At 40.7% G+C, this 20,166-nt stretch overlaps 1 protein-coding gene across 2 annotated transcripts in view; it reads right to left on the reverse strand.

The window, feature by feature from the left end:
* Positions 1–20,166, reverse strand: part of LOC122804748 (keratin, type I cytoskeletal 18-like) — a 94,449-nt gene that overhangs the window by 11,472 nt on the left and 62,811 nt on the right. For both annotated transcript variants that reach the window (XM_044074814.1, XM_044074813.1), the window contains exons 5-6: positions 14,240–14,365; positions 7,301–7,521 (exon numbers count right to left, since the gene is read on the reverse strand). In XM_044074814.1, the coding sequence (XP_043930749.1) occupies positions 7,301–7,521; positions 14,240–14,365 (347 nt within the window). The remainder of the gene's footprint in view (positions 1–7,300; positions 7,522–14,239; positions 14,366–20,166) is intronic.

A 20,166-nucleotide genomic window follows, 5' to 3' on the forward strand; every position in this document is an offset into this window, starting at 1 on the left:
ATGTACAGGCAGCAAACACCACTGAGTTCTATGTGCTGACTCAGAATTCAGAGCATTTCATAGGTCAGACCCCTCCCCCCAAATGCATGGAAGGAGATCAATCTTACAGAAACTGGTCTGCTGGACATGTGAACGTCACAGATGAGCACGGATTCATTCCTCTCTGTTGTGACTGTGACAGTTTGTTATATTTTGTTAACACAACCTACCAAGGAACACACAACAACTGCAATGTCCACAGAGGTTTCTCACTAAAAGAAGTCAGGGCATAAGGTGGTAATCCATTAAGTACGGAAGAAGTAATTAGGGACCTGGGGACCCAAGTTGATAGCAATCTCTCATTTGACAACCACATGGCCAAAGTGGTTAGAAAAACATTTTATATAGCCCACCTAATCATGAAGGGATTCACATCTAGATCAGGGGAGGTCATCGTGCCTCTTTACTCATCCCTCATCAGGCCCATAATTGAGTACAATGCCCCTTTTGGGATGTACCTTACCAGACACCTGCAGCAACTGGAAAGACCCCAAAAGTACCTCACCAAGAGGATCAAAGGGCTCAAACAGATGCCATATGCTGCCCGGTTAAAGAAACTCCAGCTCTACTCAGTGGCATACCGCCTGCTCAGAGCGATCTGTGCCTGACGTATAAAGCCATGTCCAACCCGGAATTAATGGACATGCTGCACCTCAGAAAGTCCAAATCCCATCGAGCTCTGCTCGAGACTTGAACCTCAGCATTGAAATAAATAGGACATGCTGGAGGGACAGATTCATAACCCAGAGGCTCCCTTCACTCTGGAATAAAATCCCAGTCCAGGTTAGGCAGAGTCCCTCATTGACTCTCTTCAAGAGGAATCTTGATGAGTGGATGGGAGATCGTAGGTTTACCCCGGGTATCACTTCTGTGTCACTGTTAGACAGAGGCACAGTATACTAACCTCGAAAAAGGGCATAGTAAAATTCATTTAAAATGGGTGGCGAAAGCCAAACACACTCTGGCTAGGCTTATAAATGCCCTAGGGCAGATAGCCTAGTATGAACCTATGAACCTATAAATAACATGTCCTCTGCAGGCCATCTCAAACCCCATCCCTGTATTCTGCCTACTACAGGCTGTTGAGGGGAGATCTATAACTGGCGTACAGGGCATTGTCAGACTCCAACTCCACCGGACCTCCTTTATATCTGCAAAACAAACAGCACTAGAATTACCAATTCTAAAGACGTTTCCTGTGATATAACTAGAACTTGTTGGAGAGATAGATATTTATACTAAAGATATTACCCTTCTCTGGAACTGGCTCCCCATCCAACAGAGTTCCTCCCTAACCCAATTCAGGTGTAACTTGGACAACTGGATGGGGAACAGAAATTTCATCCCTGGTTTTGCACCTCTGTCTCTAATGGACAGATGGAGCCTGTAAATGTTTCATCTCTCAGGCCCCTACTTGTAAAGGTTGCATCATCCAAGCCCCGGCTTACACTTTTCATGGCTACCAGAACTTGTCAAAGATTTGGAATGCATGGCTAGGTTTAGGCAGTTGGCTCAAAGGATTAAGGAGCTGTTAATGAGCTGTTTCCTGTGGTCCAGTGGTGCAAGGTTTGATTCCCCCATTCTCCAAAGCCAAACTATGTGACACTCAGCAAATCATTTAACCAGATGCCACTTCCAGGATGAGATGGAAAAAGGTCCAGTGCTTTACCCCAATAAACAAATAAAAGACCCCAGTGGGTGTTAGCATAGTGCACACCTCTGGACCTATGAAAGTGGCCTGCTGTAGGTCAGCCTCTTTCTTTTTTTTTGCTGTCATTTGAACAAGTGAATAATACCATGAGTGAAATATGCAGATCATTTCTGGAAAATCTAAGCTTACTGAAATCACACAAATACAGGTGTCCAACTTCTCTGATCACTCCCTTTAGGATGAATTTGTAGTTTACAATACTACATGCAAGGGATGAAACTTCACATGCACAAAAAATACAGAAAGACAGAAAGACATACAAACACCATTTTTATCTGCTGGCTGTTTCAGAAGCCCAAACAAAGTGCTGCTGTGATTCAAACCAAGCAAGTGCCCTTGTAAGACATTCAAGCCTGCAATCGTATTAATATCTATTGACAACGAGACTGTGCTTGTGATGATTGAACCTGTGTAGTGTCATGAGCAGTATGCTGAGATTAGTTTACTATAAAGGCAATAAGCTGCTGCATCATGATAGAATCAGTCCAAAGAATAAGGCAAGATGAGATAAGATTTTATCAGGAAACAGTTACAGAGCTCTGGGCTTTCTTTTGCATATCTCCTTCTACCTCAAACACTGCCAATGTATCGTTCTCTGCCCTAGTTCAAACAAAAAAGGCAGAATGTTTTCATTAGGAACCATTTAGGTCATCTTAGGTGATCTCAATGAGCCAACGGACTGAGATTCAGACACCTCGTATCTCCAGTCTTCCTCATTCAGTGTCTTAAATACAGTGTAGAAAACTGAATTCATTTTGTTAAGTTTCCTATCCTATGGGTGGGGGCATAATTACTGCCTCACTTTGTCCCCTGTACCTTTTTACTGAAAATACTGTATATGGCTAGCATTAATGCAATATAGCTAGCATTTTACACATTCACATGCTTTGAACAAATGGTTGAAGGAGCTAGTTATAGCTGCCTAAAGTCATCATAAACCCCATGAAACATGTGGCTATGTTACGTATGTTATACGTTGTTAAGTTTTGAAATTATAACCCTTGTGACCACATCAGTTTTGTGCTTATGTCTGTATGTTAGATGATACGATATGTTGACCATGGTTACCAAATGGCCTGCATTATGTAATGTCCACACTGCTATTAGTACAGTTAGAAGAATCAAGTCCAGCTCGAGGTTCTTTTCTCTGGCTGCATGTGATTCTCTGCTTGGAACTGGGAGTCGTCTTACATTTTCCAAAGGCACCAGCATTAAGAGTCGCATCATATCAGGCAGAGGAAAGGCATCAGTCTGCAGCATGTACCTTACAAAGTAAACATTTAAATTATTAAGACTCACAATGCAGAGTCCTGAAATGTCGAAACCAAATGACCAGAAATAGACATACATACTAAGTCTGGAGACTGCCATTTCTCAGAATATTCCCATTTCTCCAAGGAATGGCAGTCTTGGAATTGGTCCATATAAGTTATTTTTTTTCTCCAGGCATACACATTAGGGGTGCCTGGGGGCTTGCTCCCTAAAAAAAAAAGTTTAAAGGAGAAAAGTGATGTTTGATATTCACTCTTTTCCTGTACTTTTGGTCTTTTTATTTTGTCATTTCAGGACTCAATATTGCGAGTCATGCCATTCGACAGGGAGCCATTTTCTGCTGCTAATTAGTGTATGAAACATTTTTCCAGCTACCTGTTCTAGTTTGACTTATGCTGGGGATGTGTTCTAACCTTATACTACTTTAGGTATAGAGCTCAAGCCTGGCTTGTACATACTGCTCCAAGTAAAGAGTTGTCTGTGAAAGATTTGTAATTATTACCCTGCTCAGCCTAGTTGTGAACCCCACCATTCCTCTGTCTGTACTGTGCTGTGCTGCATAAACTTTGCTTAAAATTATTAGCATTCCTTTGGAGTTTTACATATTTAGCTTTTAAACCAAATTGTTGGATTTTCATTCCAATGCCATTATAGTTGTGATTTGTGACAAGGATTGGCTTTGAAACTACTTTTGCAGGACAATGGATTAGCACAACACTATCGTAGTTTGTAGACAATCTTACATCCATATTCTCACAATAGCACTGCCCAACAAGTATTCTTGATAAAACTATTTTGTGGAAAAGGTTTCTTTTTACCAAACAAGCAGATCAACAGTATGAGATCTGTAGCTGTCTCTCTTTGTCTGTCTATCTATCTATCTATCTATCTATCTATCTATCTATCTATCTACCTATCTATCTCTCTATCCAGTGAAGCCATGACCACAAAAATATTTATGAAATTTCTAGATTCTAAGAGTTACTGTTAAAGCATCTATATACAGGTTTTTTCACTATTCTGTGTGACAGTTTATAAACTGTAAAATGAAGATTATAGAAAATGGCAAACTACTGGTCAGTGGTCATCTAAATGATTTTCCATATATTTTTCTCCCCTCTGCCCACCAACCTTTAAGCCCTCCCAATTGTACATGAACCCATTTGTTTCCTGTCAGTGTAGGATCAATAACCTTTGGAAACCTAACAAAACCAGTTCTAATAAATGCCCATGATACACAGGGACACACTTGGGTTGGGTTGTTTGGCTAGGCTTATAAATGCCCAAGTGGTTGTTAGCCTAGTATATACCAATGATCCTATGAACCCTATACATCCACCTGAATGAGAGGCCATAGAGAGGGCACTGTTATTGAGGAGCGCTTTTGCTCTCACCAGCATTTTGGCAGCTGAGGTCCTTTTCTGTTATGGTCCTAAGCACAACTGGTGAGGTGACCTACACAGCTATATCACCTGAAGATCTGTCTAAATACTCCATCAGTCCATGTATTCTCCAGGTATTGGAGCTACAGTCACCAGCTTGGGAGGATATAGTCCACATTCCTCCCAGACTGGCTTTTGTTTTCAGTGGATTCTGAGACTTTCACTTTATCCCACTGAAGTGGCTGGCAAAGCCAGATGAGAAAGCATCTCCCTCCCTCTCACAGGATAGGCTCCCCCCACACCCCCAGTGCTGTCAGTTGCCCAATTTACCAATCAAACCCAGGTTAACTGGGTTATAGCTGGTCCTTTATCTTTCTAGGCCATGGAGCTGGGTTAGCCAGCTGAATAATGAACAAGTACTTCAACAGTTTGCAGCAAGAAGGTTTACATTTTCTCACAAAGCATTAAACACTCCTGATATAGTATGCCCCCATCACCTGCCTTCAGGACAGTCTGTAATACAGACCACTGCCTTCAGGGCAGTCTATGATACAGACCACTGCCTTCAGGACAGTCTATGATACAGACCACTGTCTTCAGGACAGTCTGTGACACAGACCACTGCCTTCAGGACAGTCTATGATACAGACCACTGCCTTCAGGACAGTGTGTGATACAGACCACTGCCTTCAGGGCAGTCTATGATACAGACCACTGCCTTCAGGGCAGTCTGTGATACAGACCACTGCCTTCAGGACAGTCTATGATACAGACCACTGCTTTCAAGACAGTGTGTGATACAGACCACTGCCTTCAGGACAGTGTGTGATACAGACCACTGCCTTCAGGACAGTGTGTAATACAGACCACTGCTTTCAGAACAGTCTGTGACACAGACCACTGCCTTCAGAACACTCTGTGATACAGACCACTGCCTACAGAACACTCTATGATACAGACCACTGCCTTCAGGACAGTGTGTGATACAGACCACTGCCTTCAGGACAGTGTGTGATACAGACCACTGCCTTCAGGACAGTCTGTGACACAGACCACTGCCTTCAGAACAGTCTATGATACAGACCACTGCCTTCAGGACAGTGTGTGACACAGACCACTGCCTTCAGGACAGTGTGTGATACAGACCACTGCCTTCAGGACAGTGTGTGATACAGACCACTGCCTTCAGGACAGTGTGTGATACAGACCACTGCCTTCAGGACAGTGTGTGATACAGACCACTGCCTTCAGGACAGTGTGTGATACAGACCACTGCCTTCAGGACAGTGTGTGATACAGACCACTGCCTTCATGACAGTGTGTGATACAGACCACTGCCTTCAGGACAGTGTGTGATACAGACTACTGTCTTCAGGACAGTGTGTGATACAGACCACTGCCTTCAGGACAGTGTGTGATACAGACCACTGCCTTCAGGACAGTGTGTAATACAGACCACTGCCTTCAGGACAGTCTGTGACACAGACCACTGCCTTCAGAACAGTCTATGATACAGATCACTGCCTTCAGGACAGTGTGTGATACAGACCACTGCCTTTAGGACAGTGTGTGATACAGATCACTGCCTTCAGGACAGTGTGTGATACAGACCACTGCCTTCACGACAGTGTGTGATACAGACCACTGCCTTCAGGACAGTCTGTAATACAGACCACTTCTTTTTTTTGTTGTAGTCAGAACCGCTAGGTCTACACAAATGTGCTGTGTGTCTTCACTTCCATCTCTTTCTTTCATTTTTTTAACTCATTTGCTCTTTATGAATTCTGGTGAGTACAATATCATAATAGGTACATATGTGTGCTTATAAATATTTCATAATTCACAGCTTCTGTCTCACACTTTCTCAGGCATTTGTTCTACCTTTCTGGGTGTACAAGGTGAACATACAGTGGCTAGGTGCAGCCTGTCTCACTGTCCTACTTAAGATATTGGGACTCCCTTTGCGGATGAGGGGGTAACATAAGCATAATGGCAAAGGTCTTAACCTCACAGGTACAAGGTACAGCATTGGATTATCACCTCTGGTTAGTGGGTAGGCTTCCAATAGTCTGCAGACTGATAGCCTAGTATTTACCTATGAACCTATGTCACTTCCAAGGTAGCTTTTAATATTACAGCTACTAAATCTATGATATTATTCCATAGATACTATTCCATAAGTGCTTTGTAACGGTACTTATGATTTACTGTGTGTTCTTGGAATTGTTCCTTTTCCCTAGAATTTCCTTAGAACTTCCTGTTCTTACTGTCATCCACTCCTGACTCATATATTCTTTTCTTGATGTGTGGTTACATTGTCTCTCTTTATTTTTGTCTTCACTTCCTTCTTTGCTCTACAACGTAAAGAAGATTCTCTTTTCCTCTTTATTGTTTTATCACCAAATGCAGCACAATTTCTAACTTTCCTACATAAACTAATTTAGATGCTTACACAAGAATATTTAAATATAGATAAATACATACATACATACAAATACATAAATAAATAAATAAAATTGCACTCCTTTTGTTGGAAAAGATTTTAATATTCATCCTTGTCCACTCAGCTATATTTCTATGTAATGTACTAGTCCCCAAAACTGTCCTACACATGTATGTGTTTTACCTTCAAAGGATGATAGATTTCTTGCTTAAATTTATTAATTAATTACAATATTCTCTTTCTTTTCCACAGTCAGATGCAGACAACAAGTAAACAAATGTCACTGTGTATCTTATCAGGTCATAGATACACATGCATTTGTTCATCAGCTAAAACTAGACCAAGCCTTATCTCTTCCTCCATCCAAACACACAGGCACAGCCTTTTCCTATTCGGATCCAAAGAGCCCGATTTGCAGTACAACTTCCACACAACTTGCAATATGATTTTTACCTGTCTAGTTCACCATCTAGCAGCTGACGGTACATCTCAATTTCTACTTCAAGTTTAGTCTTCAGGCTGAGGAGGGCTTCAAAGTCATGCATCTGGTTTTCCATGTTGGAACGGCATTGTGCCAACTCATCCTGGAGGCTAACAAGAATCTGTGCCAGTTTTGACAGCTCGATATTATAACGGCCCTCCGTATCACTCAGGTTTTTTCCAAGGGAATCATTCTGCACCAAAAGAAAAACAAAGAGAGTCAATACTTAGGAAATCCAAAGAACTTAACAAGAGCTTGTGTTTTACTGCATGTGCTCACACACAGACGCGCACACACACACACACACACACACACACACACACACACACACACACACACACACACACACACACACACACACACACACACACACACACACACACACACACACACACACACACACACACACACACACACACACACACACACACACACACACACACACACACACACACACACACACACACACACACACACACACACAAAAAAACACACACAGAGGGGCATTTTGGTTAGGGACTCGGAAGAGAGTTCAATGTTAGGGCACAACTGAGGAATATAGATTTAGAGAATAGGAGTGGGATTTATGTTTGTGGAATAGGAGGGAACTTTAGGTTTAGGGACGAGTCAGATAATTTAAGTTTCGGGACATTTAAGGTTAGGATTAGGGAGTGAAGTTTGAGGATAGGTTAAGGACTGAATGTATTCAGGGAGGGCTAAGTCATTTAGTAGTAACATGTTCTAGGAGGGCTGTGTAATTTACTAGGATTGGGTAAGGAGAGGTCAGGTACATGCCATTTTCAGCAAGTGGTAATGAGCATGTCAGCTGTGAGTTAACAGCATGTCAGGATTTGTAGGAGACCCTTTGCTACATGTGGGTATGTTTTCTGTTTTTGACATTTTTACCAGTCTATATTTGATTGGTCAGCAGCAGTGATGATGCTTCCCTATTTTTGTTGTAGTTTTGTAACCTTTTTTGTTCTGTATTTGTTTTGAGAGATATTGATTTGTGGGGGGTGCCTTTTTCTCTTGCTAAGGTTTTCTTTCAGTTGAGAGCTCACACATGGTCCCTGATTTTCACAAATGTATGATAAGTAAAGACAACATGCCCTATGTGTAGGGGTGACTGCAATGATGGTAGACAGGAGTGTCTGCTATGGAGAACATTGACATCTGTGCAGTGACAGAGACCTGGTTCAAGGCTCTAGAGAGCACCCCTGCATTACCAGGCTATAATTCATACCACACCTTTTGGCCACCTAACCTGGACCGAAACACTAAAGGCAGAGGCGTGTCCATATTCATTAAGGATATCCACACCTCCAGGCTAGTTGCTCAGCATAATGCATCCGAGATTATAAAAGTGCAACTAACTCTGGGCAAGATCGCAATCCAAATAGTATCTTGCTACAGATCCCCCACCATGCCCCTGGATTCCCACTCCTCATTTCTTGATACACTGGAAAATATTAGGGTACAACCCAACACTCTAATAATGGGCAATTTCAACTACCCCACCATTAACTGGGAAAACTACTCATGTACCAACTCTTTTACTCAACATTTTCTGGAATTCAAAAATTCCAACACCTGGATCATCTTATCCACACCCCCACCAGGGGTAGCAATATCCTAGATCTGGTCATTACCAACATGGGTGACTGGTGTTCCACACCAGATGTAAATTCCTCATTGGTCAGATCCGACCACAAGCTAGTCACCCTAGACATCCACATCCCATCTCCACCCCCCATTAGGGAAACCACCATAAAAAATTTTTCCAAAGCCAACTTCATGCTTCTTAAGACAGAAGTGGCAAACTTCATGACACCCATGCAGACGGACAATAGAGGTATGACTGCTGAATCCTCCGCAAATGCACTTTATAAGCACTTACATGAGTGTATGGATTGTGCTATCCCTAACAGAACCAAGACGCTATCCTCCAAAAAAAGGAAGCCAATCTGGTGGTCACTTGCCATAAACAAACTCTACAACAGAAGAAATAAACTGTTGCAAAAAAAGAGTAAAATCCCATGACTGGAGGAACTCCCTGGTCAGCCTCAGTAAAAAGTTGAGATCCCTCATAAAATCTTTCAAATCTAGTTACAAAAATAAAATTGCCACTGATTCTAAAGACAACCACAAAGCATTCTATAGCTATGTTAAGAATCTCAATGGCAACACTCAGATCTGCTCTGAGTTACAGCACAATGGCACTAAATATACAGAACCAACTGATATTGCCAACAACCTGGCAGATAGGTTCAGTGCTAACTTTACCCCCCTCTCACCCCATAAAGGACCCATCTCTATACCAGAAGAATGCAAATTTCCTGTAATCACGGCTGCACAGGTAAAAACCACACTCTCCGAAGCCAAGAACACAGCGTCCATGGGATCTGACAACATCCCAGGCTGCGTTCTACATGAACTGCAGAATGAACTGGCGCCCCACCTAAGCACAATGTTCAATCATAGCCTCACCTCAAGCTTTGTGCCCACTGAATAGTGCACAGTGACGGTTATCCCATTCCACAAAGGGGGAACCACCACAGACCCCGGGAACTACCACCCCATTAGCCTAACAAGCCTGGTCTGCAAGGCCATGGAATGTATTATCATGGATCTTATAAACAAAGACATTGGTAATCTCCAAACTCTGGACCCCACCCAGTTCAGGTTTGTAAAAGGCAGATCATGTCTCCTAAATCTGATAGACTTCTTTGAAGCAGTCACCAAAGCCGTAGACGAGGGTGAGGTGGTTCACACAGCTTATCTAGATCTCGCCAAGGCTTTTGACACCCCCCCCCACTCTGGAATTATAGATAAACTCACTAAACTAGGTATAAATCCCTATGTCACAAGATGGGTTGCCAAATGGCTCACTGACAGAACCCACACTGTGAAAGTAGCAGACTCCAAATCCGATTTCAGACCAGTGACAAGTGGAGCACCACAGGGTTCAGTCCTGGGTCTTCTCCTGTTTGGTATCTACTATTTTGAAGTACAGGCTAACACAGAAAGTCTTTGGCTAATGAAGTTCGCAGATGATTGCAAACTAGGAGCCATAATCAAAACTCCTAATGATGTGGACATCCTACAATAGGGCCTCACGGAGACAGATGCCTGGTGTCAAAGCCATGGCCTCAAGTTCAATGACAAAAAGTGCACTGTCATCCCCTTTGGTAAAAACTCTGTTCCCATGAGCTACCACATAGGTGGTAGTCTACTTAACACTGAAAGTGTGATAAGAGACCTTGGGACACAGGTGGACAGTAGTCTCTCCTTTGATAATCACATTGCCACAGTAGTCAGGAAATCCTTCTACGTGGCACACCTCATCACAAAAAGTTTCTCATCCAGGAAAAAAAGAGGTCATTGTTCCCTTCTACTCATCACTCATTAGACCCATTATAGAGTACAATGCCCTTTTTGGTATGTACCTCACAAGACATCTACAGCAACTGGAAAGGCAGCAGAAGTACCTCACAAAGAGGATTACTGGCCTCAAACAGATGCCCTACACAAACTGTCTCAAAAAACTCCAGCTTTACTCCGTCACATATCGCCTACTCAGAGGCGATCTCTGCCTAACATACAAAGCTATGTCAAACCCAGAGCTGTTGGACATACTCTACTTAAAGAAATCCCAATCCCTCCAAGCTACACGGTCTAGGGACCTAAACCGTGTCACCACAATAAACAGAACATGCTGGAGAGATAGATTCCTGTCCCAGAGTCTTCCCATACTCTGGAACAAACTACCTATCTATATCAAAGCTCCACATTAACACTCTTCAAGAAAAATCTTGATGATTGGATGGGAAATAGGAAATTCACCCCGGGGATCACCTCTGTGCCTCTACTCGACAGGGGTACAGGACAATCATTTTCTTGGGTGGTGACAGCCAGGGTACCATTTTGGCTAGGCTTATATAGGCTCTAGGGCCAATAGCCTAGTACCTACCTATGAACCTATGCGTGTGCCATGCTATATATATGCTAACTACATGGTTAGACAGCCTTGATTCAGTCTACTTTGGTTGGCCACTATAACTGACTGCAGTTTCCCAAAGAATTAAACCAGTTACTATGGCAAAAGACTGGCACTCATTAGCACATTGTTTAAGCATGGCATCTAGTGTTGTGCATGCCCTGATTGGACAGTGCCCACTAGCATCACAATGTGTGGGGTGGGACAAGGTAATGTATGACAGCAGGTCTGTCTGCACTATAGGCTGCTCCACTGCCAGTAGAGCTTTTTCTGCTGTGCACCAGAGGTGGTGAGGGGTACATATTTTGCACTGATATATTGCTCAGCACTGTATGATGTGCACCAGAGGTGGTGAGGGGTACATATTTTGCACTGATATATTGCTCAGCACTGTATGATGTGCACCAGAGGTGGTGAGGGGTACATATTTTGCACTGATATATTGCTCAGCACTGTATGATGTGCACCAGAGGTGGTGAGGGGTACATATTTTGCACTGTATGATGAGCAGCATGTCTGCAGGTGAAGGAGTTCACGCCGTGAGTAAGCACAGCATCATTGGGTATTGTTCACTGAGATTATACCACAGCAACATCTAAGTACTGCTGTTGCTTTGGCGTACTGAGTGGCTAACGATCAGGAGTGTAATTTGCACACAGGATTGGTGGTTTCGACACCTGCATTACACAATGCCTCACAACCATGCAACACGTCTAGCCCGATCTTGGTACGTTATGTACTTAGTTTTATGAATCTCAAACCATATGATGTGCACCATTCTGTGGTTTACAAACCCTATTCTGGTTACATGATGTTAGTGAAAAGGGCCCATTAATTGCAGATCATGGATGGAATTATTCACAGATGTTTATCTTATTAATTAAATAGTTAGACTTTTTTCAAGAAATGTTATTTTTTGTTTATTTTTCACATAGCACTTAGACTCATTAGTCTTAAAAAATAGTTTGGGGGCTGTATCCAAGTGTGGGGCATACCTGTCAACTGTCCCCAATTTCACAGAATGTCCTTGATTTTTGCTTCATAATTTTGGTATATTAATTATAAAATGTGTGTTTTCTGGTAAAATAGTCAGGACTGTAGTCACTAAATAATGTTACATATTTGAGTTTCAGACTTTGCATCCATCAAAAAATACAGATTAATGCAAAACCTATATTTATTGCAGCTTTCTAAATATATATGAGCAATATTTAAAATACAGCCCTCATTTTCATCCTCCGTTCCCAAATATTCCTTAGTTTTGTCATGATTCATGACCTAAAAGATTGAGAAGTATGGAGTAGAAAGGGGAAATTTTAAGTTTTGATCCTGGAATGGACTGTTGACTTTGACTGTCGTTTTGTTCTTGGAGACTGAATAGATTTTTGCAGTGGACCATTCAGAATTTAGAAGGGATTTGATCCCCAAGATAGTGGTTAGCTGACTTCATGGGAAATAAGATGGCCACTAGATGGTCACTAGATGGCCACTAGATAGCCACTAGATGGCCACTAGATGGTCACTAGATGACCATGTACTGCAAAAAGCATGGGCAGATTCATTTGTCTTTTCTGACTGTTTGGTGGCTGTGTCATCTGCTGTAATGTTTGGGGGAAGATGGAGAAATAGTTTTTAATTAAAAAGTACTGTTAGGCATCACAGCATTTTAATGGTAACTTTTGTAATGCATTTTGCTGTTAGTTTCTTTTTTATTGACTGATCACTTATAGATCTCAGAGTGTCATTACCATATAACAGTAAATACATAACAGAGTTATTACATGTTTATTAATCATTCAGAGATACTTTCTGCAGTAAATCGATATTCATAGTGTGTCAAATGTTTGTGTTTCGTTCTGTTCATTAACAGACCTGATTAATGTCATGCACAAGTGTATGATCAGCTGGTTCTATACTTAGGAATGAGGCATGTTACACAGACAGCTTTTCAGACTTGGTTGCAATATAATGACCAAGCACGTGTGTCGCTGGTGTCTCCCTAAAGATTAGCGGTCAAGCTGCATATCGTTTCGCCCACATATGATAACGCATTAAGTGGTGCTGAGGATAACATTTTCCTTTTCTCTCTCGCTTATGTTTCAGCTTTCTTTTTGCCACATTTTCGATGTTTAGTTGAGACCACCTTCATTTTCTTTCCCTTATAATCCATAGGTTGAAAAAAGTATGCAAGCATGATTGTCAAACGTATAATGCAGGTAGGTATATTGCTGAACTGACTGTAACAAGAGATTTAGAATATTGAGGTGTAACGTGATATAATTCAACTTCTTTTGCTGAGGCACATGTCTGCAGACACTTTAGAGAGTTGACATAAGGAAAGATATTTTTGTATAGAAGCAAACAAATCATCAGCATGTGCTTCTGGTTTTCTTTTCTTGTCTATGCATATCAATGTTTGATTTGTTCTGATTTTTTTTATTGCAGACTGTATCCTAGTCTTTCTTCCTATCTATTTATGCTGACACCTGTAGTGATCCCATGAACAGACACCACTGTCCACGGAGTTTGTTTACCAAGGGTGGAAACAGAATTTGATTGTCATTTTGTTCTCCCATATCACACATGTATTTACATGTACCTACATCTTAACAAGTTGTCAGTCTATCTGCTGCATGTATTAAGGCTGTGAGAGGGAACCTGAGCATCCAGAGAAAACCCACCACACTAAGGTTTACATGCACACATTCTAGTCCATTCATGCAGTAACTCATATTTCTTCCTACCCAATGCAATACACCCCATGCTCAAAAAACTGCACTAACAGCCAAGAGTCAAAACTGTAAATGAATAAGCATTTAGTGCTCAGTAAGAAACTGACATACCAATACACAGTATAACTGCATCTTGCATAACTGACTCTTCAGATAAAGGAACCACTGACTAGTGTCAATACCGTTTTATGGAGAGTGTCACGCTCTATTTCAAGAGCCTGGATCTGTCTGCGTAATTCTGTCAACTCAGTCTTGGTTGTTTCCAGGGCTTCAGTGTTCATCTTGACTTCCTGAGACAAGGAGTCAGACTGTAAAATAAAATAAATAAATAATCACACATTACAAACTCAAGTCTGTAAAATGAAAATCAGTATTTATAAGCAACTTACTACATGCTGTCTATAGCCATACACATTGCTTTTATTTTATGTAACATGCAATTAACCAGTCAAGCAAAATCTACTGGTAATGACCATAATGGTGTCTATCTAACTGTAGAGGAAAGAAGCAAAATACCAAGCTAGGTTTTGTGTTTGCTTAAAATAGTTGGCTTCTACAGCACGATATTTGTTTTCATCTTGTTAAAATTAGAGCAATGCATCAGTTGTTTTGATTGACTTCCAGTTACAAATGTGCACAGAGACATTTACAAGCCTTTTATTATTAATGCATCTGCCTGTCACTCTTTCCCTTAATCCTACCTGATACCACATGACCTTTATTTAGCATTGCTTACATGCTTTAGTGCTGTACTGCCCCTCTGTCCTTACTTAGTGTTCATTACCCACTTGTCATTGTCTTGTTCATCTGGAGCTTTTGTCCCCCGGCCTCTGCTAAAAATGGGGTCCTGACCCAGTCGCACTTTCCTGGTAAACAAACGTTAAATAAATAAATAACTAAATAAAAATAAAATTGTAACGTATGCAAATATCATCAAAAATAAAGTTTCAGCACACTGCTTCATGAATGCAGAGTAACACGCAGGTCTTTAATACTGCGCTTAAGTCTATAAGGCAAATTCCACTAACTGCAGATATATTTTGACCTTATTATGTCTCATTTGTATACCTAGACAGAAACAGAGTAAAAGGTTTACAGCCACAAACGTCAAAATGAGGGCTTCATTCATTTAGGAAAAATATAGCACAGAGAATTATGAGAATTTAATGAACTCATCCAAAAGTCATGTAAATGAGTTGAAAGATGGCCAGTATATCCCTATAATGCACTACTGATAAAAGGAGGTAGCACATTCTGAGAAAAGGCTGCCAATACAAAACCAAGCTGTGCAACCTGTACGGGGTACAGAGTGTGGGCTATCAGCTAAAACATTTTCTTTTAATATGTTTATGTATGTATGTATGCCTTTACTTAGCTATACTTTGATAACTATGGCAATTATGTAGCTTCTAAGACTACAAATTACATAATGGCAGGCAAACTATGCAAGTACTAAATAAACTGGTAAAACAAAAGCAACTATAAAACAATGAAAAATGTTGCAGCAACTGTGCATGTTAAAGAGGGAAGCAACAAAAACATAACATATGCACTTCATTTGCAATGTGGGTATAAAACGAGCCAGTCATAAGCAGGGGAAGAATGCAGATTATCAAAGTGGCAATCAAATGCACTTTAAACTACACAACTCTATGTATTTTGTTGAAGTTTTTTTAATTAGATAAGAGTCCCTCTTTAACTTATTGTTTCCAAGAGTCGTCTAAGACCCTTAGTGGGGTATGGTACACAAGAGAAAACTGGAGGGATAAATCCAATATGTATATAATATGTCTCAATTACTGCCATAATCTGCCTGGAATATTTATTGAGATAATGTAATCAGGCAGTCAGAGTTATGAACTCAGACTGGATTGTTATTACAAAGAGAACCATAAGATTTGGTTTTGAAGAACTTTTATATGGTAATGACAGAAATGTATCGAGTATGTAGGCTCCTAAAATGTTTGTGAGAAATGGAAGAGTCTGAAAATATAAAATACTTGCATGTGTAAAATGGCTACTTTTTTACACTTTTTCTGCCTTGCCACACTAGTTTGTGGTGTTAACATGGACATCCCATTATAAATATCTTTCCTATATGTCTTCACCTTTCAAGTCATTTACATGACTTTTGGATGAGAGCAACCCAGCAGTAAGGTAATATTTTAACTTATGTCATACCCCTTTAAGGCCCTCTAAAGAGGGATCTTATATAACTCTTTGCCTCCTTGTCTGTTAGGAACTCACTTGCCTTGGCAGTAAAATGCTAAACCCACTATACATGCACTGCATTTTTGGTGTCACACAGGTGTCCCTAGGGGCCATTGTGTCTGTTGGTCACAGAGACATCTCCTCACTAGCTAGGTATGCAGGACTGTGTCCACAACCTCCTCAGGTGCCAGGCTGACCCCATGTATCAAGGTCACAACCAGCACTGCAGCTGGCAGATGTCTTCTGTGCCACTCTGTTAGGGCTGGAGCTGGTTTATTTTGGTACTGAGAAGCCCTGCATTAGAATTTGTGGGCAGCAGTGCATTTGGCCTTAGAAGCCCAATAATCTGTGGTAACATTCAAGCTACATATAGGAAATGGAAGTGAAAAGCATTTAATAAGCTACAGGTAAATTCATGTACCTTAGGATCACCAAAAGTGCCACATCTGTAGCGCGCTGTGATGAGTGTGGTAAATACTGCTGCACGATAAAAGTGCGGGCGTACACAATGACAGTCATCCACTTTATGTCACATGTTCCTGGTGCTGTCCCTTCCCCTCCATTTAAAGATGTACAGATCCTCCCAACTCCCTGATTATGAAATGCAGAAGTGCTCCCCAGTCCCTGCAGCTCCTTCTATTAAAAGTGTGTGAGGAGATACTTTTAATTTACTTTTATGTACAGAAGCTTTTTTTAAAGAAGACTGTGTTCAAAGAAGAAATTTAATTCAATGCTGACATTGTTTAGAAGTCAAGAATTACTCTTTTATTCAAAACATGTTGTTTAGAAAGTAAAAAGGCAAAGACAAAAGTATTAAATCGGTAAACTGCAAATATGAAGACGAAAAGCATACGTGGTTGCAATACGTGGCTGCAATACGTGGCTGCAATATGAGCATCTGTCAAGTTACTTCCTCCTCTTCCCAGAGAAGTGATTTTTGTGGAACAGCATCAGTTGATACAAGAGTTTTGGCTCATTTGGTTTGTATATTCATATATAACACTTTTTCTCTATTTTTCTACTTGAGGATTACAGTCCCTTCATTCCTTATTACATACCTTACATACCATTACATGCCTTAAATTGCAATTACATCACCTTAAATCTTGCAAAATTTATTTTTTCCAAATGTTGATTCTCAGTCTACAGTTTAGTAGTATGTAACTATTATTTAATGAAATTTGATGTATGGACAAAGTTCTAAATGTTAATTTGACCTGAGTTTTGGTGGAAAGTGGCCTCTGTCACAGCCTACGTACTCAGTTAAAAAGAATAAAGTAAAATAAATGGACATTAAAGAGCAGTCATAATATCAAAGTAAATACCAAGGTATGTAATTTTTTTCTTGTTATTGCACTTCCACTGTACAACAGGTCCTGCAACTTGGCTTCAGAGTTTTCCCCTTAGTAATTAGCATGCCTAAAAGGAAACTGTCACACTGATAAAGCATAGTATACAGTCTTGCACTGGGTGACCGCTGTCATTTGCTGTTACTGAAATGTCTCTATTTATAATGGTGATTGCTTTATTCTCAACTCTGCATTTTTATTCCCTCCTAGGATACATCTGAAAACATTCTTTTAAGTCTAATGTCTCTTAGCCAGTTACCAGACTACAACAAACAGATAAATCAACTTGCAAAAAAAAAAGATCTCTTCATGCCATGAAACTGACTGAAAAAGGGATTGAGACTTTGTCACGAGCTTTTTTCTGTCTTGTGAATATGCATTTAGACTTAAAATTCCTTGCATAGGCACTTTAGACTGTAAAAGTTAAGATTTAACACAGACAAGCATGTGCTTAATTCACCGGAAGCAGAAGCAATGTTGTTTGCAAAGCATAATAATGGCCTTGGCCTATGCATACAGCTAAGAAACATTTTTACAACATTTTCTATAATACCTAAGAGCAGGAATCGTTTTACAAAGAATAACTGTTCAGTATGTGACTATCGAAGACACATTGTTAGAAACAAAGCATTTGTTGAATAGTACAGGTTAATATTTGCATGGAAGAGAGCCACACCCAGACAGCACACCTAATGTAACATGACTAATACTCGGGTTTGCACAAGTTGTGTGTCATGTTATAAACTAAGAATGTAATGCATGTGATTGAATCAGGACTACATTTGATGACTCATTTTCATAAAGACTGGGGGGAAGGATTGCCTTGTTCTACATTACTCAATCTAGTTAAGTTACTTCATCAACATGCATCTAGATGGGCACTACCCCACCTGTTAAAATATAAACTTATTATCTAGAGAATTAAGTTAGTAAGCCGCTTTGGTGCAGCGGTAGCGTTGTCGCATCACAGCAAGAGGTTCTCCCGTTCGATTATTGGCTGGAGCACCTTCTGTGTGGAGTCTGCATGTCCTCCCCGCGGTCGAGTGGCGTTCGAAAGACATGCGTGAATGGGCGTGCCTTCGTTGAAGGTTGGGCATCGAGCTGGCACCTCAGCACTGTAAAAATCTGCTGACAATCATTAGTGGACCGGAGTTCCGCTGTGGCGACCCCTAACCGGGAAAAGCTGAAAGAAGAACAACATCTAGAGAATTAAGTTAGCTATCCCTATGTCATTTACTTTAAACCAAAGCAATCTAATTATCACAAATAAATGCTCACAACAGCTTCAAAGGCAGAGGAACAGCTTCTTTGAAAAGGGGTTTCAAATATTCCATAGTCAGAACTATTCTGAACCAGTAAAAATGTGCCCTGTAGATTAACAGACAAATCGGACAACAAACTCCAGTGGTCGTCCCCTTTTCTGCACAAGATTCACTGGTGAGCAAAACTTACAAAGGAGTGTGATTACATGACATAGCCATGTATTTCCTTGCTATCTGACACAGGAGTGTGATTACATGACATACCCTTGTATCACCTTGCTATCTGACACAGGAGTGCGATTACATGACATACCTGTTTATCTCCTTGCTATCTGACACAGGAGTGTGATTACATGACATACCCTTGTATCACCTTGCTATCTGACACAGGAGTACGATTACATGACATACCTGTTTATCTCCTTGGTATCTGACACAGGAGTGTGATTACACGACATACCCTTGTATCACCTTGCTATCTGACACAGGAGTGTGATTACACGACATACCTGTTTATCTCCTTGCTATCTGACACAGGATTATGATTACATGACATACCCTTGTATCACCTTGCTATCTGACACAGGAGTGCGATTACATGACATACCTGTTTATCTCCTTGCTATCTGACACAGGAGTGTGATTACATGACATAGCCGTGTATCTCCTTGCTATCTGACACAGGAGTGTGATTACATGACATAGCCGTGTATCTCCTTGCTATCTGACACAGGAGTGTGATTGCACTAAATACCCGTATATCTCCTTGTTGTTTGACAGGAGTGCGATTACACGACATACCCGTGTGTTTCCTTGCCATGCTACAGATCACAGTTATCACATTATTTGTCCACAATACATTTGCTGCTTGCGACACCCACTTACAAAGTCTCTGTAATTAGCTCAGTAAGTAATAACTTACATTTAAAACTTTCACACTTTTGCAGTATGACACCAAATGTGCTGAACCATTCCCTCATTAATTAACTGTTGAGGTATACAGCACAGAGCAATCTGTTATCTGAATATGGCTGCTTGTGATGATGTACAAGAGCCAAAAATATATGTAAATTTTGCACTTTATAGGAATGTAACATTTTGTTATTTGGGGAAAAATCTAAACAGAGGTGGTAGTCAAGAACATTTTGCTAATGTAGAGCAAATTCTAACTGCTGATACATCACAGTGTAGGTTTTAGCAAAGTACAGGCTTTCAGGATTTACACCTTTTTGTATTACTTTATAAGACAAGGTAGTAAAAGTGAGCCATGATGCTTAGGACAGACGA

This window comes from Protopterus annectens, chromosome 6.part0 (assembly GCF_019279795.1).
Source record: "Protopterus annectens isolate FY-2018-M chromosome 6.part0, PAN1.0, whole genome shotgun sequence".
NCBI lineage: Eukaryota > Metazoa > Chordata > Ceratodontiformes > Protopteridae > Protopterus > Protopterus annectens.